The sequence below is a fragment of the Candoia aspera genome, chromosome 3, assembly GCF_035149785.1.
Source record: "Candoia aspera isolate rCanAsp1 chromosome 3, rCanAsp1.hap2, whole genome shotgun sequence".
NCBI classification, from domain to species: Eukaryota; Metazoa; Chordata; class Lepidosauria; order Squamata; family Boidae; genus Candoia; species Candoia aspera.
This window is the reverse complement of record NC_086155.1, coordinates 105,138,253-105,164,077: the sequence shown is the minus strand read 5'-3', so window position 1 is coordinate 105,164,077 and position 25,825 is coordinate 105,138,253. Positions and strand designations below refer to the sequence as shown.

At 39.5% G+C, this 25,825-nt stretch overlaps 1 protein-coding gene across 1 annotated transcript in view; it reads left to right on the top strand.

Moving 5' to 3' along the window:
- Positions 1 to 25,825, top strand: part of RASAL2 (RAS protein activator like 2) — a 209,094-nt gene that overhangs the window by 89,328 nt on the left and 93,941 nt on the right. The window contains exons 2-3 of the mRNA XM_063298479.1: positions 8,900 to 9,027; positions 16,891 to 17,017. Of these exons, the coding sequence (XP_063154549.1) occupies positions 8,900 to 9,027; positions 16,891 to 17,017 (255 nt within the window). The remainder of the gene's footprint in view (positions 1 to 8,899; positions 9,028 to 16,890; positions 17,018 to 25,825) is intronic.

The following is a 25,825-nucleotide window of genomic DNA, read 5'->3' as shown; positions in this document are numbered from 1 at the left end:
TCTTCACAATTTGGAGGGTCTTGATTCACTGTTGAGATTACAATGCAAATCGTAAATCATTGCAGCAACAGTCAGTGGATTAATTATACAATGACAACTCCCATTATTTCTCACTGTTGGCCTTTCTGGCTGAGGTTGTTGGGAACTGTAATCCAATACCATTGGAAGGCCATAAATTCCTTTTTAACTGCATGTATAACTGCATGTGGGTGTGTTCATGATGTCACCAGGAGCCAAGCCCCATTCAAAGGACACTTTCTCTTATATAATATCAAATCATTAACATGTCATTGGACATGTAAATCTGGCAATGGTAGAGGCATATCTATCTCTATATTGTGAACTTGCAGATTTGACAGCTGTACGTGCTACATGCAGTTATTGGTTTTTTCACTGAGGCTATAGCTAGCTCTATGCTCTAAAACTGCTTATAATTTTCAAACCTTTTAAATTGTGTATCTTGTAATATCGTAGATAGGTATTAAGCATATATTTTTGTTTGCACCTTGTCCTTCACTTTTATCAGATAGTTAGCTTTCTTGATCACTGGTCATAGTTTCTGAGAATGGTAGTTCATCCAACTTTGGATTTTATTTTAGAAAGCTGAAGTGAAGGAATTATTTGATAAATGAGAGTTTGATAGGGTTGAGCTAAACTTAGTTTAAACCAACCCTTGCAAATGACAGGAAAACTACCCATGCTATTTTGTCATAAAATATAAGCTTAAGCAGGTCAGCCCAACTGGAAAGCCTTCTCAGAGGCTAATTTATACCTGAAAGAGGAATGGTATATTCCAGCAGGGATGACCTCATGAAAATGAATCTCCTGTAAAAAGAAGAGCCACTGTTCTCAAAGCTATGGGAATCTCTTACTTTTCATAAAAAGGTTTAACAGGGGTTGGCCTAACCACAAGCCATAAACGATGAAGCTGAGGGTGGGGTGGGGGGGTTAAGACTAGTCTCTCTCTGTCTGGGAATATTATGTTGCCATCTACTGGAGATGAATATCCTTTTCCTTACCGATACTTATTTTGTGTCTCAGTCTCTGAAATAGAGTGAAAGTTCTCTATGGCTCAAAATACATCAACTGTATATACAATGATAAATCCACTATTACTTCAGCAGGGGAGGCAGAAGGGAACTGACACGTTCAAGATACTGTTTAGCCTGTAAGAAACTGAGTTGCATTATCATTAATCTTGTGTAAAAACTTGTATATTCGTTTTTGAATGTTCAATTTAATTATATTAGGTAGTATTGAAGATAAATGCTTTGTGTGACAAAGAATATTGCTGTGTATAATGGTATTTATTACCATTATTACAATTTATTGCACCTTTTGAAAGAAAAAATTCTTAGCTACAAGAAATATTTTAAAACAATACCATGGTGTTCATTGTAGATGAACATGATATTCTAATATCACAGTAGACATAAAATACAATTTGTAAAACTTTATTTAGGTCAAAACTTTGAGAATATGTGATTCATTTCAGGAAGAAGAAAAATATATGAGTCTCTCCCCCTTCCCACCCCCACCAAATTTCTTAAAAATCACACAAGAAAATATTTGGTTTTTAATTTCTGTTTGCTTCTGAAGGCAGCAGCTGACATGGAGACTGACAACTTTTTAAACAGTATGGTCTGCTTATTTGACAGGGGACCTGCCCCTTATTTCAACAAGTAGAGCAGCTATCTAGGGAAGTTATTCATCCTTTGGGGGGAAAAAAGTTCTCAGTACAATGTGAGCATCAAAATACTGTATGTATAACTGACTGCTGAAAGTAAAAGGATTTTGGAAGCGAAACAAGTTCTGGTCTTCCATTATTGCTGATGGTTTCCAAGGCTACTGGATTAGCAAATATAGAATAAGCCTTGATATTCATCCCTAAATTAGACACTATCAGTCTTGTGTTTTTATTACGCTTAAGAGTATTTTAGAGATCCAGAAATTCTTAAACAATTCCCCTCCCTCCCATTCAAGCTTTTAGGTCACGGAGAGTCTCAAAAATGTGTGGTTGAAGTCATCTTCCCCTAACTGAGATTTGGAGGTGGAGGGGAAAGTTTGTCTCAAATGTCACAAACTGCTTTTGTGGTATAATGAAGTGTTGGGGATACGACTACTTCGTGGCCCTCGAATTGAATCTCGCAATTTGTCAGTGAAATATATAAAACAAAATAAGTTTAATATATAAGGAAGTAAGAAAACCTGAATAAAAATAGGTAGCAGAATGCAGAACATCATTTCTTTTGCTCAGTAATCCAGTAGGGATTGCCAGAATCCTTTTTGGAAAATATGTGTTTGTATTTAAGGTCATCAGCACAGTTGCATATTTTATCTTCACTAGATCACCTACTTTATTTGTATCAAATTTGCAAAATTATAGGGGTTTTTATTTTTCGTTACTGAAAATGTGTATTTTCCACTACTGTGTTCACATTCTTGCACTTTAATACTACAGATTTGCCTGGTTCATGGACACATAAAAGTGATTATAGGTATTCACCACATGCCTGAGCCCTTTAGTTTGTTTAAAGTGGTTTTAGGAAGAATGATATAATTAAAATTGCTGTAGACATCTAAGGAATAACTCCATTCCCATGTCTTGTTTAAAACCTATGGAAGAGAAAAGTAGAACATTATTTTATATCTATTTATTCAAAGCATATATTTCCTATTCTTCAGCCATAAATGCATCCAGAGAAGCTTATAGTCAATGCAATTAAGACTTAATCTTTTTATATAGGAATAAATAAAAGAATAGTGAAAGACAGAAATACATAAGCTAAGCAAAAGTGGAAAATTATTTCTTATTTTCTTAATAATAAGAAAAATAACAAGTCTGTGGATAAGAAGTTTAAGGGGACACAGGGAAATATAACAAGTGTTTTTAAAAATGGGCCTTATGACAGAGGTAGCTGGAGAGTGGTCATAGAGATGGAAAGGGAAGAAAATTGATAAAAGAGATACGTCAAGAGCCATAAACAATGAGAATATTTAAAAGGATAGATCTTTGAATATGATGGGAAACCAATGAAAGAATTTAATGCAAGGTGAAGTAAATATGCTGCAGTGGGAAGGACTGTGACCATCTGGAGAGTGATAATATTGCAGGAAGGAAAGACCAGCAAGGCATGGCTCTTTATGCATTTGTATTTTCTAAAGTTGCTGGAGAGCCATCCATAAATGTTCCTTTTTTGGCGTTTGAACTTTTCCTGTATGCCTTTCCCAGAAGCAAGTGCTGTCACCATGGATTCACCACCCCCTAGTGGTGAAGTTTAATTTACAGGATGTGCTGCTACTTTTGGACAAGCTCAGTGAAAATGAAAGCACTTCTGGGTCATACAGGAAATAGATTGCCCTGAACAGATTTGTAAATATGTTTGCAGAAATAGCAGCCATACCTTTCTTCCTGTTTTGAATTTCTGTTGCATTCCGAACAAGCCCTTCATGTGGATATATCCTAGTTGTCTGCTTGTTATTTGGCTTTAAAAAAAATCATAAACTAGTCATTCCATTCAAAAGGACTCAAGGGGAGTGGGAAACATCATGTCATATACCCAATCCAATAATAATAATAATAATAATGTTTAATTAAATAATATAATCCTCATTTTATATCTTCATTCTTAGAATCTTAGTAATAATTTCAATAAAAAATAAAAGAGTGTCTCTTGAAACTTGACAGAGATGGTATTAGATGGGTCTTCTAGATGTGAAATTTCTAAAACATGGTAAACCAATTGAGAAGGTCAATGTACACTTCATTCAATTGGTTTAGACCAGGTGTCCTCAAACTCTTCAGCTGATTGACCACTTCATGAAGTTTCAGGTTGTTCAGTGACTCCCAAACATTTATTATATGAAAATAATTTAATAAATACTATTTTAACTAATTTGTTGTTTATTCATTCAGTCGTTTCCGACTCTTCGTGACTTCATGGACCAGCCCACGCCAGAACTTCCTGTCGGTCGTCAACACCCCCAGCTCCCCCAGGGGCGAGTCCGTCACCTCTAGAATATCATCCATCCACCTTGCCCTTGGTCGGCCCCTCTTCCTTTTGCCCTCCACTCTTCCTAGCATCAGCATCTTCTCCAGGGTGTCCTGTCTTCTCATTGTGTGGCCAAAGTATTTCAGTATTGCCTTGAATATCATTCCCTCAAGTGAGCAGTCTGGCTTTATTTCCTGGAGGATGGACTGGTTTGGTCTTCTTGCAGTCCAAGGCACTCTCAGAATTTTCCTCCAACACCACAGTTCAAAAGCATCGATCTTCCTTCTCTCAGCCTTCCTTATGGTCCAGCTCTCACAGCCATATGTTACTACGGGGAACACCATTGCTTTAACTATGCGGACCTTTGTTGTCAGTGTGATGTCTCTGCTCTTAACTATTTTATCGAGATTTGTCATTGCTCTTCTCCCAAGGATTAAGCGTCTTCTGATTTCCTGACTGCAGTCAGCATCTGCAGTAATCTTCGGACCTAGAAATACAAAGTCTTGCACTGCTTCTGCATTTTCTCCCTCTATTTGCCAGTTATCAATCAAGCTGGTCGCCATAATCTTGGTTTTTTTGAGGTTTAGCTGCAAGCCAGCTTTTGCACTTTCTTCTTTCACCTTCATCATAAGGCTCCTCAGTTCCTCTTCACTTTCAGCCATCAAAGTGGTATCATCTGCATATCTGAGATTGTTAATGTTTCTTCCAGCGATTTTAACTCCAGCCTTGGATTCCTCAAGCCCAGCACGATGCATGATGTGTTCTGCGTACAAGTTGAATAGGTAGGGTGAGAGGATACAGCCCTGCCGTACTCCTTTCCCAATCTTAAACCAGTCTGTTGTTCCGTGGTCTGTTCTTACTGTTGCTACTTGGCCATTATACAGATTCTTCAGGAGGCAGACAAGATGACTTGGTATCCCCATACCGCTAAGAACTTGCCACAATTTGTTATGGTCCACAAAGGCTTTAGAATAGTCAATAAAACAGAAATAGATGTTTTTCTGAAACTCCCTGGCTCTTTCCATTATCCAGCGGATATTGGCAATTTGGTCCCTAGTTCCTCTGCCTTTTCTAAACCCAGCTTGTACATCTGGCAATTCTCGCTCCATGAATTGCTGAAGTCTACCTTGCAGGACCTTGAGCATTACCTTACTGGCATGTGAAATGAGTGCCACTGTTCAATAGTTTGAACATTCTTTAGTGTTTCCCTTTTTTGGTATGGGGATGTAAGTTGATTTTTTCTAATCTGATGGCCATTCCTGTGTTTTCCAAATTTGCTGGCATATAGCATGCATTACCTTGACAGCATCATCTCGCAAGATTTTGAACAGTTCAGCTGGGATGCCATCGTCTCCTGCTGCCTTGTTATTAGCAATGCTTCTTAAGGCCCATTCAACCTCACTCTTCAGGATGTCTGGCTCTAGCTCACTGACCACACCGTCAAAGCTATCCCCGATATTGTTATCCTTCCTATACAGGTCTTCTGTATATTCTTGCCACCTTTTCTTGATCTCTTCTTCTTCTGTTAGGTCCTTGCCATCTTTGTTTTTGATCATGCCTGGAATTTACCTCCGATGTTTCTAATTTTCTGGAAGAGGTCTCTTGTCCTTCCTATTCTATTGTCTTCTTCCACTTCCGCGCATTGCTTGTTTAAAAATGATTCCTTATCTCTTCTGGCTAACCTCTGGAATTTTGCATTTAATTGGGCATATCTCCCCCTATCACTGTTGCCTTTTGCTTTCCTTCTTTCTTGGGCTACTTCTAGTGTCTCAGCAGACAGCCACTTTGCCTTCTTGGTTTTCTCTTTCTTTGGGATGTATTTTGTTGCCGCCTCCTGAACAATGTTGCGAACTTCTGTCCAGAGTTCTTCCAGGACCCTACCTACTAAGTCCAGTCCCTTAAATCGATTCTACCTCCACTGCATATTCCTGAGGGATATTAGTGAGCTCATATCTAGCTGATCTGTGGGTCTTCCCTAATCTCTTGAGTCTGATCCTAAATTGTGCAAGAAGAAGTTCGTGATCAGAACTACAGTCAGCTCCAGGTCTTGTTTTTACCGACTGTATAGATGACCGCCACCTTTGGCTGCAAAGGATGTAGTCAATCTGATTTCGGTGTTGTCCATCTGGTGAAGTCCATGTATAAAGCCGTCTCTTAGGTTGTTGGAAGAGAGTGTTCGTTATGCAGAGTGAGTTGTCTTGGCAAAATTCTATCAGCCTATGTCCTGCTTCATTTTGTTCTTTCAGGCCATGCTTACCTGTAATTCCAGGTGTCATTTGACTGCCCACCTTAGCATTCCAGTCTCCCGTGATGAAAATAACATCTCTTTTAGGAGTGTTGTCCAGTAGGTGCTGCAGATCCTCATAGAACTGCTCTACTTCAGCTTCTTCAGCCTCTGTGGTTGGGGCGTATATTTGGATCACTGTGATGTTAGATGGCTTGCCCTGAATTCGAATTGAGATCATTCTGTCGTTTTTTGGATTGTATCCAAGCACTGCTTTAGCCACTTTACTATTAATTATGAAGGCTACTCCATTTCTTCTGTGGTCCTCTTGTCCACAGTAGTAGATCTGGTGGTCATTTGATGTGAAGTGGCCCATTCCAGTCCATTTCAGTTCACTGACGCCCAGAATGTCTATCTTTAATCTTGACATCTCACCAATAACCACATCCAATTTGCCCTGGCTCATAGATCTTACATTCCAGGTTCCAATGGTGTGTTGATCCTTAGAACATCGGATTCGCCGTTCACCACCAGCACTGTCGGCCGCTAGCCGTCCTTTCGGCTTTGAGCTAGCTGCGTCATCACGTCTGGGGCTAGTTGAACTCATCCTCTGTTCCTCCCCAGTAGCATTTTGACCATCTTCCGACCTGGGGGTCTCATCTTCCGATGGTATACCGACATATCTCTGGTTGTACTGATCCATTTAGTTTTCATGGCAAGAATACTGGGGTGGGTTGCCATTACCTTCCCCCGGGATCGCATTTAGTCTGACCTCTCTGTCATGACCTTCCCGTCTTGGGTGGCCCTTCACGGTTTAGCTCATGGCATCATTGAGGTGCTCAAGCTCCAGCACCACGACAAGGTAACGATCCTTTGCTGAAGATTTTAACTAATAGTACTATGAATAACAACAACAACATTGACCCCTTGGATAGTCTGATCAGTCCTTGAGGGAACCCTGGTTTAGACTGATTTAGATGACACACTAAAATATAGTTTGATCCTTTCCCACATAGAGAGCCACAGACATGACCTTGGAGAAAATATCTGCCATTGTCACAAATATTCTTGGCTTTCTCCCACTCCTTCCCAAAACACTTCTTCCTCAAAGGACATGTTTCAATCAGACCATGGATCACCAAAACTAGCTCTTCCTCACGTGAACATTTTGCAAATCCCTAGTTCATCCACCACTATTCTTAAAGCACTTTCGCAGTCTCCCATAATTTTAGTTTTCTTATTACATACCAAACAATATTTTTAATAGCTCTGTTGGAGGGACTTCTGCAAATTGTCAGTATATTATTTAAGTTTCTGAATGGGAAAAGTCACTTACAATGGATTCTTTTGAGTTTAGATTTATAATTATACAGTAGTGTTTTGAAGATTGCTTAACACAGAATTGTATAGGTTTATTTATATAATGCGAGCATGAGCAATGTCTCCACTTTAGATTATTCCCTCTCTGAAAAGTCTTGTAAGAATGTTTAAGAGTGTGGTAAGTTTTGTTGTTGTTTCAGTATGTTTTAGAGGAGTCAGTTGGAGAAGCTGTTTGATAGCCATTGCAGACAATGGGCAATATTGTTTAGAAAAGTTGTTAACCTTTATTAGAGGGTTTCATGCTGTTATAGCAGTTTCCTGCAGTAGCATGGTTTTGAATCTATGACTTTCAGCTGTCTTTCAGTCCTGTGATTCTATCATCTCAATCGTTAATGTATTCAATGGGCATAGGCAGGTGCACTCTGTCAGGCCCAATAATATAGATCCAGCTATGATAGAATCTACTTCATCAATTGAGTTGGGTATGATCAGTATGTGAAGAGTTTTTGAGTTCTTTGCTGTAAAAATGTAAACATTTGTAATTGAAATATCATTCAAAATTGTCTGCCATGAATTCTGTCGAGCAAATTACTATATTGTCCAAATTTCTGTTTGTAAAACAGAATATTAAAGGCCCCGTTCTTACACTGATTAATCTGATAAGATAGCATACTTTAGACTGTAGGCAACAGTTCAGTTGAGATGGTATTTTCCCACACTGTATGAACAAGCCATGGCAAGCCCTAGGCTCATGCATTTTACCCTCCCTGGATGTTTGGTATAGAAGTAATAGTATCTCCTCGTGTAAATAAAAAAGAAGGCAAAGACCAGAAGAATAGACTAGCCTAAAGCTTGCTGCACTTTGTTCTTGTAGTGGGAAATTATGGATTCCCATTATATCCACACTAACCCAATACTGTCATTGATATTTATGGTGGTATAAGGAAACTGCATCACATGGGCAAAACTAGCTGGAGACTTAATATGTTATCTATCTTTGTACACCTTTATACTGTGAGCTAAGAAAAAAGCAACTTTTTCCAGTTTGGGAAAGTGTTTTGTATGTGTCTTTTTAGGCTAAATTTCACATAGAATCCGCAGTTGTTGGCATAGATGCTGTATTGCTAAAGGTGGTTAGACTGACAAATTGTGATAATTTGAGTACGGTTGCTGGGGGGAGCTATTTATTGGACTGCTTTTGCAAATCTGGTAAGCACATCATACTATAAGATGCAGTCCTGACTATTCTTCACTGCCTCAGAGGGAATAAGCATGCAATGGGCTGCTGTGTTAATCTGCCAAATCTATACTTAGCAGCTGAGTGGGTAGCTGACATGTTCTAATCATGCTATTTTTTTTCCAGATGTGAAAGGACCTGCAACTCATAGACTATCTTGTGGCCAGTCCCCTGATTCAGAAACTATAATATGGGAGACAAAGTATTGTATTCTGACCAACAGCCAGCTTGTGTTGCTGAACAAGGAAAAGGAGGTAAGAAAGAGTTATTTTCTTCGGAGTAGTATTGACCCCAGGAACACTTGAATAGATTCCAGTTTGTTTGTTTGTTTGTTTAAAGTATGTACATTTCATTCTTTACCTGGAAAGGTTCCCAGACTTCATCTGCTTCTTTATTTTTCCCTGCCCCCCACCCGCCCCCCGTCCAGCTTTCAAGATAGAAATCTCACTGATCGCCAGTTGGCTTCCAGGTGCAATTCTAGGTGCTGGTTATCACCTATAAAGTCCTCCATAAAAGGTAAAGGTTTCCCTTGACATTAAGTCCAGTCGTGTCCGACTCTAGGGGGCGGTGCTCATCTCCGTTTCAAAGCCGAAGAGCCAGCGTTTGTCCGTAGACACTTCCATAGTCATGTGGCCGGCATGACTACACGGAACGCTGTTACCTGCCTGCCGAAGCGGTACCTATTAATCTACTCACATTTGCATGTTTTCAAACTGCTAGGTTGGCAGGAGCTGGGACTAGCAACGGGAGCTCACCCCGTCATGCGGATTCGAACCGCCGACCTTCCGATCGGCAAGCTCAGCGGTTTAACCCGCAGCGCCACCGCGTCCCTTAAAGTCCTCCATAGGGACTGGTTATTTGAGGGACCACCGTTTTCCATATTTTCTTACCCATCCAGTGAAGTCAGCTAGAGTGGGAATATGCAAAGTCATCTTCTGGGACCCAGGAACCAGGCCTTCTCAGTAAGGGCTCCTGCCCTCTCGAATGATATGTCCCCGGGGATCCATACTGCTCCCACCTGATTTTTTGCAGATTGTTAAAAACCTGATTGTTCTCCCAGGGTTTATGTTATGATGGTGGTCAAGCCCCTTTGGGTATTTTTTGCTCTCTTTTTTTGGGTATCATTTTGGTCTTCTGTGTTATGAGGTTAGTTATTCTGGTTGGTTTATTCCCTTTTCTTTGATATACTGTAAATAGTTTTCTTTTTGATTCTTTTTAATTGTAAGCTGCCCAGAGTCATTGTGGAGTTGGGCAGTCTCGAAACTGAAAACTTAAATTAAATTGACATTTATAGCCACCATTAAATCTTGTGCTTCAGCAAAACACAAATGTTGTCAGTATTCTTTTCCTAGCGTTTTGAATGAAATTTCTTATTGTCATTATAATATTATAAAATCTAATATTGCATAATTCTTATATTTTAAATCCAGCAGTTATCTGTATTTTATGTTGTAAATACTGCTCTTTTTTCATGTTTTGAGTCAAATAATATGGAAGCAAAATAAGAGAAAGATTGACAATATCCAGGTAGCAGTTAAAAAAAGAATATGGATATTATTGCCATTCTCTAATTTATAATTCTTTTTCTTATTAGACATTAATAGATTTTTATATAAAGAGACCTGAACAATATGCTGGCCATTTGAACTGCTGAACTGAATGACACAGAGAAAAAATTTAACTTGAAAAACATTTTGAAGTTCCTTAGACAAAGAGATTTTTCCCATGCCTTTATTCTTTTTTAGCAGTCTAAGCAGCTCATTCGAAATATAGGAAATGTATTAGTATTTTATTAAAACTGGAAAGATGTGTGTCCTTTACAGTTTAGGCAATTCTAAAGGACATTTCACTGAATAAAAATATATTTAATCAAAGCCATTCTAAGCTGTTTGAAACAGAAGCTTATAAGAGATGTAAGGTTGGCTCACAGACCATTGACTTGAAAGGAATGTCAAAGTTTACTGGGCATATGCAGCCCAAATGACCACGGAATCCTGCCTCAAGCCATAGGTAATAAGCAGTTAATTTTGCCGAGAAGCAGGGGGCACAGTCTGAAACTGAGTATCATTTTGGGAAACTACTTTATGCATATTGTGTTAGAGGCAAGAACCACAGGACAGACAGATTACATGGTCAGGTCTTAAGGGAGCAGCTACTGTGACGGAGGATGTGTTCAGGAGTCAGCATAGCAGGACTTGTTTCTTTGGGGGACGAGTTACTGAGGCTGAATTACAAGATCTAGGGTTTTATGGAGACAAGAGCTGCATTGGACTCTGAGTAGCATTTGTGCAAGATTTCCATGTAGAACAGTTCGGCCTATATATGTCTCTTAGTGGGCATGCTTTCTGTCAGCCCTCCCAGGTGTTTTTTGGTGTTTTGTCTGTATTTTGTCTAAAAATAGCACAAATTTTATAGATAGATAGATAGATAGTTGTGTGTGTGTGTATGTATGTATATATGTATGTGTGTGTGTGAATATATATATATAATCTTTAAAGCAATCAGTAAATAATGACTACTTGCCAGTCCACACAGAAAATAGCTGAAGCAAATTTTACAAAATGCCTTTGAGTTACATACTTCTCTTATATTCTCTCCTTCTTCCTTTTCCCCCTTAAATCCATGTTAGATTCTCAAGAATAATAATAAATAATAATTAATAATTCTGAGATTCATATATGATTTTGTGAACCCTTTCTTCTAAAATCCATTACTCTTTCCCCTGATTTACAAGAGCAGATCAAAGTAATTGTGTTTGATAGGACAAATGAACAATTGGAAGCTATAAATAAATGATGAAAAAGTAGAACAAGAAGATGAACATGTATACCTTTGTAGAATGTTTACTAAAAATTGGTAAATGGATGGATGCACAAATTCAGATACTAAAGTAAATGACTAGTATTGTGAGGTTTCAGCCTGCTTCTGGCTCCAAAAACGAAACTTTTCCGGAGTCAGACGGGGAAAACGAAACTCAGGAAGGACTTGGAGAAACTGAACCAGAAAGTGACTCAGCAGAGCAGGAGAAAGAGCAAGCACTGATTGGGCAGAATGCAGAGAAGGATTTGAAATCTCCAATCAATGCACGAGACTGGAGAGCTGAGAAGCGCACAAATCAGAAGGCAGCCCGATTGGCTGCAGAAGAGAAAAGGCACAGGAAGGAATGTGTTAAAAGGCAAGCGCACGTTGAGCAAGCTGCTGGAGATAACCGATCCTTTGAGCTCACAGCACTTGCGGAAGAGTCCTTACCTGTGTCAGAAGCTTTGCCTGTAGCCAGCGTGGAACCAGTGGCAGTGTCTTCTACCTCTGCAGAACCACCTTCTGCGCAAGCTGCTCCAGTCGAGTCTCTCCTTGCCACCCCTGCTGAGCACAGTCTTGCGTTTAGCTCCGGATCTTGTTGCTGCACGTCAGTGCAATCCAGGTGTGCTTCTAGCCTTGCTTCCAGCCCTCAGTCTTGCTTGTATTCTCCAGTCCAGTCCAGCCTTGTTCCCAGCTCCCAGCCTTGCTTGAATTCTCCAGTCCAGTGCAGCCTTGCTTCCTGTTCTCAGTGTTGCTTAGACACTCCAGTCCAGTCCAGCCTTGCTTCCAATCCTCAGCCTTGCTTGGATAGTCCAGTCCAGCCTTGTTTTCAGCTCCCAGCCTTGCTTGAACTCCTCAGCCCAGTCCAATCTTGCTTACAGCTCTCAGCCTTGCCTAGACTCTCCAGTCAAGTCCAACCTAGTTTCCAGAGATCAGCATTGCTTTGACTATCCAGTCCAGTCCAGCCTAGCTTCCAGAGTCAAGCCTTGCCTAAGGGTTCCAGTCCAGTCTTGCTTAGCCTCCACATTCCAGACTGATCCTGTCCGCATGCCAGTCTATGGGACCTCGCCTTCAGCTTCTACCTCGCCATGCAATCCAGCATCACCAAGTCTGACAGCTTCGATAGGAGAGTTAGCTGAATTCTGCCTTGCTGTTCTGCCTAAGTCTGACCCTGTAGCCTTGCCTGTTCATCCGCCCTTGCCTGGGCAATCTTGACTGAGATTACTTGCCTATTTATTCATAGACTTTTACTGTTGTAAATAGTTGTTTTAAATAAAGAGTTTGATAATACTTCTGTCTGGCCACCTCATAGTCTGAACAGGATAAGTATGTTATATCTGTGAGGAATTAACATATGTCAAAAGATAGGACTGTCATATCTGGCCCACAAAACATTGAATGACCTCTAGATAGCAGAAACAGGTCTTCGGTGTTTCTTTTTTGCCATCTAACAATCATCCAGATGTTCATAGCCCTTTCAAAAGACGTGTCAGCAGCTATGTATAAGCGCATGCTTTTGCCTGTGTTGCTACAATAGGGCTACTGGATCTGGGCTGCAAAAATTCTATTTGCTGTGATCTGGTATAGATTGTTGTAGTCCAGATCTGATAGTCTTAGTAATAAGGAAATTAGAGTTGGCTATGTCAATTAAAAAACATAAAAGTAAGTTGAATATAGTGGAACTGGGTTACTTAAGAGGTATGCATGGTGAATGGGTGATGAATGAATATGGATTGAATACTAAAGAGAGCAAATGGTATGAAAGAAGTACTTTGAGGTAGAGAGAATGAATGAGGATCAAACTGTAAATCAAGAAAGGAGAACACCAAGGAAGTCATGATTAAATGGAGTTGATGAGTTCCTTATTAAGAGAAAGGTGAAAAGTTTAGAGAATAAAATGCATTGTATGAATTAGTATATGAAGATCTATACAAATAGTGTTGATGTTTACTAGAGTTAGCTAGATTTCCTTTTTTTCCCTCTCTTCTCTTATCACCATCCTACAATTTCTTTCCTTACTATTTTTTACTTTTTTTTGTGTGGTGCTTATAGTGATGCTTACCCTGAAAGGGCATAGCATGACAGTCATATTTGTGTGTATAGAAATGTGCTATATGATTATTTAAAAAAAAAAAAAACCTTGCTTAACTTGTGGGTGATGCAACTGTATAGTTTGTATTACCACAATTACTTGATCTATAAACAAGACTGGTCATATAATTATGCAAGTGCTACAGTTGCTATAGGCAGTGGACGTGTATTTTTAGCTTTTTATAACTCCTTTTATATTGGTTTGGTTTAGTGGTTAAGGCACCAGGCTAGAAACCAGAAAACTGTGAGTTCTAGTCCCACCTTAGGCACAAAGCCAGCTGGGTGACCTTGGGCCAGTCACACTCTCGCAGCCCTAGGAAGGGGGCAATGGCAAACCACTTCTGAAATCTTAGCAAGAAAACTGCAGGAACTTGTCCAGGGAGTCACCAGGTGTCAACACTGACTCAAAGGCTATACAGTCAGTCCTCGTTTAGTGACTGCCTCGTTTAGTACCATTCACAGTTAAAACGGTGGTAGAAAATTAACTTTATGACCAATCCTCGCATTTATGACCATTGCAGGTCTGTAAAGCAAAGGAAAGCTGAAGTAACAACATAAGCACAGTTGTGTTTCTCTTAGCAACCACTTGCTTAATGACCAAGTTGCCAGTCCCAATTGTGATCACTAAATGAGGTCGTGTGTGTATGTGTGTGTGTTCTTTTATATTTTTATGCTTCTGTAGCCAGCCTCCTCTATGACCATAATAAAGATTGATTGATTGACTGATTGATTGATTGTAAAGTTTCCTGGTAATTTTTCACATCACACTTAAACCATACATCTGTTTCAGACTGAAAATAATTATCTGGAATTATATGGCAGAAAAGGCGAGACATGGTTATCAAAGTATCTTGTATTCAGCAGAAAGCTGCCAATGAGTTCATTCCTACTGTGTGCAATAGAGGAGCAGGTAGTACTTAAAAAAATATGATTATGTGAAATTTATAATAATTGAATGAAAGCTTCTTTAAAATCTCAGTCTGTAATTAATTGATTATGTTAGTAATTACATGTTTCAGCTTCCATGCTAGTCCTTGATGCTAAATATGTCTTGAGAAGTATAAGATTCTGACTTCCGATAAGAATTGCAAAACATACCTTTGGTCTTTCCAGAAAATGGCTTTTTGTCTTTGTTAAGAGGTGAATAATTTTATGCATGGAATCCAAACACCATTTTTCTTTTGGAGGGTAGAATTGCATTGTCAACATACTGCATTATCCCTGCACTTAAATAATATCTCACTGATAAGAAGATGCAGTATCCGCCAATAATCCTCCCTCATACAGTTGCTCTTAGACAACAATAAGAGAAATGTGAAACATTTTGGATTTGAAGGGGAAAAGGTGCTTTAGAGCATATGCTGGCATGCATGTAGCACCTATTGGCAGCTCTCGAAACCAGTCACATCTTTTTGACACTCATAATTTGGCATTCTTAGTGATTGTCATGGATAATGTAGCTCCTACAGTCTTTGACTTTTAGCCATTATACATATTGGTTGGAAGGCTGATTTGAATGTTTCTGGCAACCGAAAAGATCCTTTGAGAGCAAATAGAATATAGCCTACCTCTTATGAATCAGAAAATTGAGGCAAGTAGAGATCTGCTTTTCTTCCCAACTGCTTTTCTGGCCAACCATGCTTCACTCAGGAGATTACTTCTGGCATATTTATTTAGACAAAGTATGAATCAGAATACCAGCAGTACTCTCTTCCCAGATAAAGATCTGCAGTCACTCTATGGTCTAAATCAGAATTATGCAAGCTGATTTCCACTTGTGCAAAAGGATTTCCCTTCCTTTTCCCCTCACCCTAGAGTAATTTTGGAGGACACATGGGGTGGGGTGCCTGCAAGAGAGAATCTGTTTTACCAGTACTAGACAGATGGCACTGAATATTCTATGGCATCTAAGGCCAAGGGACCAAATTGCTCAATCACTCCAGTTACAGCCTCCAATGAACTGCTGAAAGCTGGAAATAACTTTCTGTTGCAATCAATTATGAGCCTGATTAGAGCTTGAAACATTTTAAGGCTACTACAGAAATATTGGCAAGTGGTGAAATTATTGGTGAGTTGTAAGCCAGTTCAGTTCATGGTTTGCCACTTACTTACCACTCAATTATTTAGAAGATGATGCATTAAATTTTTCAGTAATCATTTGGAAAAATGTTTACACCGCTAGAATGCCTTGCTGGATTTTCTATTCATTTGATGTTGAGAAATGAACAAACTGCAAATGAATCTAATCTACAGCCTTCATAAATACTATGAAATTTCACAAACCTTTCTCTTTGAATATATACTGACAACAAGTATATCTATAACCATAAGTTAAAATGCAGACACTGTCAAAATTGTGTCCAGCTGGAAACAGGCATCTTAGCTAAAATTCCAGATGAAGGAAATAATTGAAGTTCTTGAGTAAAATTTCTATACAGTGCAATTATAACTTCTTCATCAGCAACTCTCAGACATCTTGAAAATAGAGGTTTCCCTGTTTCATGGAGCAATTTTGTAATTTCAGACTGCTACTTCTAGACCATGACTTTGAAAATCCTTATCTAACCTCATTTTACAAAAGCTTGTTCTACTGTAATTCAGTTTCTATATTCCTTAATCATTTGCAGTTTTCCCCAATATATTATATACAGTATGCAACTCAGTTGGCAGCTCAACTGCCTGAAGGGTAAAAAGCAGATGTCTTGTTTTCTGTACCACACAGTTGAAGAAGTAAACTTGAACCATGGTTTGTGTATCAGAAGGCAGTCATGGAAGCTAGACAAAGAGCTGAATTCAGAGTTCGGTGTATGAAATTGTTCATATTAAGACATCAACGCAAACTCAATATACGCCACAATCTTGATAGTGGTTGAGCATGCATGATTATTGCTTCCGCCTCAACCACAACCATTATCTCCACTGATTTTATCATAGTACATTTTTTTTTAAAGGAAGAAAATATAGTTGAAAGAACATATAATTTAGAAAAGGGACCCCAGCTCAGTTCCAGATGGTGTGCTTGGCATGTCCAAGGTCTTAGGTACCATTCTAGGCATGCAGAGTTAAATCTTGGCTCAGATATCATCTATTAAATAAATATCCGCAACGTGCAATATGATTCTAGGGCAATAGCAAAGACTTCTGTACTGGAAAAAATAATCTTTGCTTCCAGTTATTTACACTGAAATCTGAAAACTGTATCATTCCTGTATTCTTTTCATGTACAGGTGGCTGTCGAGGGAGGACAAGAACAGACAGCAGAGCCTACCAAAGGGCGTTGCCTGCGGCGTACTGTGAGTGTTCCTTCAGAGGGTCAGTTTCCTGACTATCCACCAGAGGGAGCTACTAAGCTTGGTAAATTATACAAGGAAAATTAATACGTAGTGTTCTAAGCTATTATTTCATGCTCAAGAAACCACATCCTGCTGTACTGTAATCATCTTGTCTGAACTAAAAGCCTTTTAAGAATGTTCCAGGAAAGGCCATATAGCAGTGGCATTCTGAATTGATACTCAACTGTTCACTTGCTTTGTGGATTTACCTGAATTAGTAAAGTTCCTGTTAAGTTTCTAAGCAGGAAGCTGTCAGAATACTAAAACTGCTTTTGAAGTTTACAGCCTCAGGTTTACAGCCATTTATCCCAGCCTTTGGGAATAGTGCAGAATCTTTCATGGTGGTTTAAAATATCTCCTGCTATTTGTTGGAGTTGTATGTTAAGACCTTAATTTTCTTACAGTCTCATAGCTCTTAGTTTTTGCAAGGACTAGACTGTCATTCAGTATATAGATGTGTGATTTTTAGTCTTTTGTATCCCTACTCTGTTTAATATAACAGCAGTTAATATAATTGTTGTTTCAGTAAGTTCATGGTAAATGTGTGCTCAAGAGAAAATATTGCGAAGTGTCAAGGAAAAGGGGAGCACTAAAAATTAAGAATAAGAGCCAGTTTGGTGTGGTGGCATCAGGCTAGAAACTTTTGTGCCCAAGGTGGGAGTGCTAGTCAGCCAGCTGGGTGACCTTGGGCCAGTCACTTTCTCTCAGCCCTACAAAGTGGGCAGTGGCAAACCACTACTGAAATCTTGCCAAGAGAACTGCAGAGACTTGTCCAGGCAGTGTCCGAGAATCAGTCATGATTGAACAGATTAAAAAAAAAAATTAGAAGCCCTGGATTATAAGAGTGGCTTTCCCTCCCTGCATCTTGGTGGCATGGTGAATAAATAATTAGTGCCCTTGGCATTCTGAAGGACAGCTGACACGGTGGAACCAGTCATGAGTGTTTGTTTTTTTCATTAATTCACAAGTCTGACTTCTTCGTAGGTAAATAGGGAAAAGAAAATATTTTACAGCAATTCAGATGGCTTCCCCTGCTATAATTGCCTAATAGATGAAGTCAGAGAAAAGTTGGAGGAGAGACATGTGGTTCCTTTATTTTTATTTTTTTGCCTATTCATGTGGAGAGTGTAAGGTTGTCCAGGGAGGCATTCTTAATGATGGATTATGAGCGTGCACTCAGCGTATTTAAACAATGTATTAAAGACCTGGAAGCCCAATAGGACCAGTCTGCTCTACCCAAGAATGTTTTCCTGAACAGTCAAACCCCTTTTTACAAACCAGTAAGATACGTACACCACATAACTGTTTCCAAATTCGAGAGAGCACTAACTTTAGCATGCTTCAACACTCTTCCCACAGCAGTTTTGGAGGGCCAATATAAAAAAGTCCCCTATGAGCTGAGACCGTGCCCCTGCAGACAAGGGGCAATTGAAACTACAGCTCATGTCCTGCTATACTGTACTCTCTATAAAGATTCAAGGACCCGCCTTATAACTCCTTACCTGGAAAAAACCCCAGGGAAATTCTGATCTTTTTCATGTACAGTTGTTGTTATCAGATCAGTATGATTCAGTCTCCCTGAACGTAGCGAAATTTTGTTATGCTGCCTGTAAAATTAGGCAGATTTTGATTGTCCGCTGATGAACCCACCACCAATTGTAATATTTTATATTGTTTTGTTTTTACTTTATTTTTAATGTGTTTTTGTTTGCAATTCTGGTCAGTGACCATAATAAAAATTCTATTCTACTAGTGTAAGGTTGAGATAAGTTGAATCCCAGAAGCTTGTGATAAAAAACATGAGAAAAATAAATGTCCCTTGCTTTACCAATTTTTTTGTACTCAAAACTAGTTCACTTCACATCCCTCAAGATGATGAAGGAAAGTTCACTTCACTCACATCCATGTTCTCCTTATATTATGATATTAAATTAGATGTCACAGACTGCCTGAAAAATAAGCCAGATAATATCAAGAAATAAATGCCCTGGCGTCCCTGCTGTGTCAAGTTTAGCCTTAAGCAGTAGGTCACCTAGATAAGGCCTCTAACTAATTTCTTGGAACTTATTAGAGTAGATGTACCGATGCTCCCTCTTGCACATCATACCACCTGTTTATCTAGGAATAATGCTGTATTGCCTCTTTTGCCCTATTTTGTTGGGATGACATCATTGCATGACTAGTTGGAATGACTAGAATGTATGGAAACTTTACGTTGAAAAGGGTACTCTGATCTCTTGACTGCCAACGTGCTGTTGAAGGGAAGAATGCATAAGAGGCAACTGTAAATAAGTGGAAGGGTACTTGTATCTTAGCAATTAACGTTTTGTGGTTAGAGTAATCACAGTGATATTTCTGAAATGTTTGCCATATAGTTCACTCATTTATGCTTATCTTCAGGAAGGCATTGTAGGCTTTGTTACAAGAAAGAAATGATATCTGGACTTTTAAAGGAAAATAAAAATTAGAAAATATAACTATAGAAATATAACTTATCAAGTGAAATGTATTGCTACATTGACATTCAAGAACAACCTGGCAGATTTGAAATGAAGAGAAGAGATGCAGATATTTTGCTAACAAATTATACCAGAGATGTATCATGAGCTACTTCTATGAACACTGCCAACATTTTAACCCTAGATTCAAATGGTAATTCCTCTTTGCCCTTCTTAATATGTATACTTTAATTAGGGGAATATTAAATTTAATGGAGTGAAATGACAAAACAGTATATACATACTATGCAGGGATTATATAATGCAGTGCTATCAGTGCATCAAATAGTGTTGGGTGCAAGACTTAATTGATAAGCAGTAGTAATGGCAAAGGTGGAAAGAGCAGAATAAATACCCCGGGGGGGAAAAAAACATGAAGGAAGACCAAAGTGATGTCTCTGAATCACACTGTTTTCCTATTAGTTTCCCGTTAACTCATTAGTTTTGGTTAGTTTAGGATTAGTTGTTTGGGTGAATTTCATAATTTGAAAGTCATGCTTTGCAGCAAGTAGACTAGCGTTCTCTCTCAAAAATTACAAGGAAAATTGATGTCATGCTGGAGAGTGTTGGATGTGACTGAAACGAAAAAAGAAAACAGATGGCAGTCAGCAGCATGTGCTACCAGCAATCCCGGCAACAGCTGTACCTAAAATAGCTTTGGAATGACCACCAAATGCTGAAAAGCACAGGAGAAGAGATAAAATAGCTGAGAGGGCAAGTGCAGTGCAGAGCTATCCCTCCCTTCAATGTATAGACATGCAGATGTTTTCTGGCTAGTTTTAATTAGCAAACATTTTATTCAATGAAAAATAGCAGCCAAGGATTGATTTTGATGTCTGTTATAGGCCTTAACTTGTGTAATACAGTGCTTTGGTAGTTTGATTTGTACATTGGAAGGTTGGGTTCAAATCCCTTCTCAGCAATGAACTTTAAGGTTAACGTAAGCCATGAAAGTGAGTATATGATAGCATCCGTTCTGTACGCAGTACTGTAGTGAGAAGATGTTGATACAGCCTTTGCAAGACTTCATCACTTCAGACTGTATGTGGAATGAAGAGTTACGGGTTCAAACGCTTTTGCTAGGATGAAGGACCCTCCCCAGGTACCACAAGAAAATATCCAGTCATGAGGAAAGCTAGATGAGAATCCTGATCCTGATGAAAGTGGGAATAAACTTAATAAAAGGGCAACTTGCTGGTGATATTTCTAAATATTTGGTCATGTTATATAAAAATCTGCATCAATTGCAGCGACTACCCCCTACTCCTATGCTTTTATATAGCGTCACAATCGGGAGAGTTATCTAATGGCAAACAGTTTGCCTTGGATCATTGCTGGGTTGTTATTGCACGCCGTTGTTATAAATGGGGTCTCAGTGTTCATCACCTTGTGCAGCTGCTCCTCATTACTTTAATTACATTTCTAATGGCAAAGAGACAGGATCTAGGCTTCCTATTCTGGCTGGTGGTTGCGCTAATGCGCGTATCTGCATCTTAGAAATATTTAGTTGATTTTAGGATGCATTTGATTTTTCTTCACTTGCTTTTTGTTCACTGAAGGATGAAAGCCACCCCCAGAGTCTTTCTTGAGACAAACTGTTTTAATGATTATCCTATTTGTTTTTCTAAAAATAAATACTTTCTACTTCAGTGGTTTTCATATTAAAACAGTAACAACCAGTCTTCTTGTAATCAATTTAGAAATTGGTCTTTTGGGGTACTTCCAAATGCCTCATAAGTTTTCTTTTGAAAAACAACAACAAGAAGCTATGTGTGAAACTCCTTTAGCTGGTCTGCTCCTATATTTCCATTGCTACCTCATTTGTTCATCCATAAGAAATATCATTTTTTATTATTATTAAATTAAAATAAGTAAATAAGTAGCCTTATGCTTTATAAAATTGTGAGGTTTGAGAAGACTAGGGGGACAGGATTCCTCAGATTCCTCTATTAAAAATGTTATTCAGAGGATGGCAACTGATAGGGCAAACATCTCTCTAATCAAGGCTTCAGTTCCCAGGAAGAAAATCTGACACCCTAGCGAGGCTGTAATTAGCAACAGCTTGGCCTGCTGTTCCTTCGCTCTAATTGGGAAGAAGACAAAATACCGTTTTAGATTCCCTTGCGTTTGGAAAACTGTAATTGTTGCAAATGAAAGAAAGCTGGCCTAAAATGAGGTCTTGGGAACAGAAAGTAATGACCATACCCTCTTGAAGGAGTGTTGCCTTTTCATTATCTTATATGCTAGAATTCAGGCTTGGTTCATTAGGGACTAACAATTCTAGCTAACGGCAAGAAGGGTGGGAACGGAGATAGCACCCTGCACTGAACATCCTACGCGCTGTGCTTTTCTACATGGGTGCATCCTCATCTTTCCTGTTTATCTTTACATTTTACATACCTGTTTCCTGTCAGGTAATTGGAGAGGGTTGGCACCATCCCATCTGATGTTGCTAAAGGTTTCCACAGTTCCAGCCACAGTGTGACCTGCTGCTCTCCTGCGTGTTGCCCCTGCTGCTGCTACTTCGTGTTTGCTGTCTTCTTTGCCTCCAGGGAACATTTAATTTTTCTTGGCAGAGGCAGCATTAAACAACAACCTCATATTAAATAGAAGCACTAACTAACAGAAGTGTAACAGTTTCAAATACAGGTGGGTCTTTGCAAATGACTCAACAATCATAAAGATTGTTCTGTCCAGATAACTGTCTTTCCTGGAAATAAAAATAAATGTTTCGGGGAAGTGGGCTGATACCTCACTATCACTCTCTTCCAGCCCGAAGCAAAGGACTTCTCACCAGGCCTGTGCAGTGCTTCAGGTCTGATTCAGAGGAGGGCGTTAGGGATCAGTCTGGGCCTTCAGATTCAGCAGCTGAAGAGCTTTCCCAGACTCTCAGGTTGAGCCACAGGGCTTGCCTGAAGCGAGTGGACCGATGAAAGAGACGCAGGGGCAGACTGAACCCAAGCTGGGCGGGTTCCTGAGACCAGCCATATGCTGCAAATTACAAAGGGAAGAGCAAAGGAAGTCAATCTGTCTACTTGGGAGAAGAAGCAGTATACAGCATGTTCTTCCTTTTTAGGAAAAAGGGGAAGGGCGGCTCTAATTCTGAAGTAGATGTACCTTGCTTATGAGCAAAACCTTTCAATTTCTAATCAGTTTAGCTGTGTTAAGCTTCATTCTAATACGTTAGGAAGGACAAGATCCTCAGTTACACTGAGTTAGGAATGGTAAGATTCTCAGTGCCCACTGAGTCTTGTGTAATGTGTGCCATGTGATTTATTAGAAATTAACAGCAAACATTATTGATATATTACCTGTAGCATTAGTATCAGTGTCCCTGAGAAAGATATATATATCCAATGCAGCCTAAGATTAGTGCCTGAACAACTGATGGTTGAGTAAGAGCACAGCTGTTAATGTTTAGATATTGGCTTAAATGCTGTTACATCCTCACAGGACTGATCCATCTCGCCCTGTCTGGCCAAATTCAGTCTTTACACTCTCAGGTAAAAGGGGTAAAGGTAAAGGTTTCCCTTGACGTAAAGTCCAGTCGTGTCCGACTCTAGGGGGCGGTGCTCATCTCCGTTTCAAAGCCTTGGAGCCGGCGTTGTCCATAGGACACTTCCGGGTCATGTGGCCAGCATGACTCACGGAACGCCGTTACCTTCCCGCCGAAGCGGTACCAATTAATCTACTCACATTTGCATGTTTTCGAACTGCTTGGTGTGCAGAAGCTGGGACGAGCAACGGGAGCTCACCCCGCCGCGCGGTTTTGAACCGCCGACCTTCCGATCGACAGCTCAGCGGTTTAACCCACAGCGCCACCGCGTCCCATACACTCTCAGGTAGTTTTGGAGAATGTCTCCTCACATGGCCTTTCTCTAGATTTTCTACATTCTTTCAGAATTTGCGCAGGCTAAGAAAACCCTAAGAGAAAGGTGCTTAGAAATTACATATCAAAATGAAACTAGGCTGATCTCAGAGCTCATCAGACATCAGGCAGAACATATTGAGTGCATCTGGCTGTTTTATTACATGGCTTATTTCACCATTCTATGAAAGATTCTTCTTTAGGGCCAGGTTTAACATCTTCTCTCAGTAGTTTTATATGGAAGGTTTAGTAACACCCTTATAGCTTGCTGAGCCTGCCCCTGCAGCTCCAGTATTTCATGGGTTGCAATTTCATATTGTTTCTTTTAAAATTACAGCTGAAGAAACCTCATCTTTTCTTGATTACTACATGTCCCAGGTTAGCCAGATGAATGTTATCTAATTTTTTTAATCAGTGAAGAAAACTTTTTGTTGCGTATAATGTTTTAAAATTTTGCATGGCGCTTGTCAGTACCTGTAACTAGATGACCTCAGGTTCTGTTGAAGAATATGGGTTCTTTGGGCAATGTTTACATTGTTAGTATTTAAATGTCAGTTTGTATTTTTTCTTGACTTCTGATCTTTAAGCCGGTTGGTTGGTTGGTTGGTTGGTTGGTTGGTTGGTTGGTTGCACAAAAACTACATAGACGTGTCCATATAGTCACCAGGATTTGACTGAAGGAAGCTTTATCTTTACCTGCTCTTTATGAACATAAAAGCTGGAGCAAGTTTAGAACAGCTTAAACACGAAGTAGAAGCTTATTCCAGCATCATTAGAGGACACATAATCAATTTGCCTTAACAGATGGCTCTCTTTTTACTAGGGAAAAAGAATAGTTCATAGCAAAAAAAATATAACGGAAAAGGAAGAGTAAAATCTTTCAACCACTCAGCTGGGAGATCACTTACTGAAAAGAAAAATAATAAGGCCACTGAGGGGAAGCGGGTTTCTGTACCACTCTGGAGTTCATAACCATCTCTTGCATGACAGGCACCTCCAGGTCTCATACAGATCAGTTTTTCCCCAAAGACCCTGGGATGCAGAAGTCTGTGTCCACAAGCAGTGCTTCATACCCATTAGGTTCCAGGCTTTGTTCTACGAGAGAGTCCTGCTTCGGACCCAAGACTGATTCTTACTGATACAGACTTGGAGCACTTTTACATCTGTATCATTGCCAGTGAGAACCCCCCCCCCCCCAGGAAATGCATTTATTTCTATTTCTGCTCACCATTTTCAGATGTTTTTGGAAGATGTATCATTGATTGGAGGCCTTTCCAAAGTCATTGCATGGTAGAGGTTAGGATAAGTTTATAGCAGTCTCTTACCTGATCATCTGAGTGGAGTAGATATTTACAAAAGCTGCCTACTTTCAGTTCCAACATAACATAGTTTTATGTGGTTAACAACCATGCGACAAAGGAGTGCCAAGGGAGTTGAGAAACAGGTGAATGGAGTAGGGCTTTCACATCATGGAATGGGCGAGGTGATGTTGTAGTCAAGCTACAGTAACAGAATTTTGAAAGCCGAACTGTGTTTTCCCTTCCCTCCTTCTAATACCCCAATGAACTAAGGTGGAGCCAGTCTGATCTTCTGTCTCACATTCTGTTTCCTGGGCTTACTACATGCTTTTGTTTTTGTAACTGTTTCTGCATATTTTCTCCAGGGTCATCTCTGTGGCTGTCTATACTACCTCTCTGTTAGCCTCAGCCTCCCTTTCCACGTGCCAAGACGACAGCAGAATGAACTGCGGATTTACTCCTTCCCCCTTGCTTGGCAGCTCCCCTAGATCATTGGATGCCTCCTGCAGCACAGAGGCAGAAGCACTAGGCAGTTATCTCCTCTCTTCCTGTTGTTGTCTAGATCAGCTCTCCCCATCCATCCAGGAAAGGCAGGCAGGCAGGCAGGCTTTAAAACTTTTTTTAACTTATTAAAAAAAGTTTTGAAGCACACAATTCATTCATTTCTGAGGAACTCTGCTGCCAACTGCTTTTCTTTCAAAAAATAAATGAAATATGTGCACTAGTGTGGCATAAATTCTCTTTAGCAACCTAACCTAACCTGACCTCACAGATTGTGCAGAATAACTGAAGCAGAGTAAACTTATGATGCTAATATTCCTCATTTGTCCAGTTCCTAGGATCAGAGAAATGTTGCTATTATTCTTATTAACAAAATGCAGCATTTGCTGCAGAGGTGCTGTACCCTTCACAGAAATGCTAGCTTATTGACCTACTCCATACAACAACCAACTAGTAACTTTCCAAGCGGTGAAAAGACATGTGAAAAATATTATGATAAAAAATGTTACTTGAAATTCTTTAGGAAGATGTAACTGATTATTATGGTTTTTATTATTATGAACCATGCTAATAATGATAAGGTTGGTACACTTCCTAAATATTCCTATAAATTACTGTAGTGGTCTTATCAGCCCCACTTGTCAGCATTATTATGCCAAGGAAAT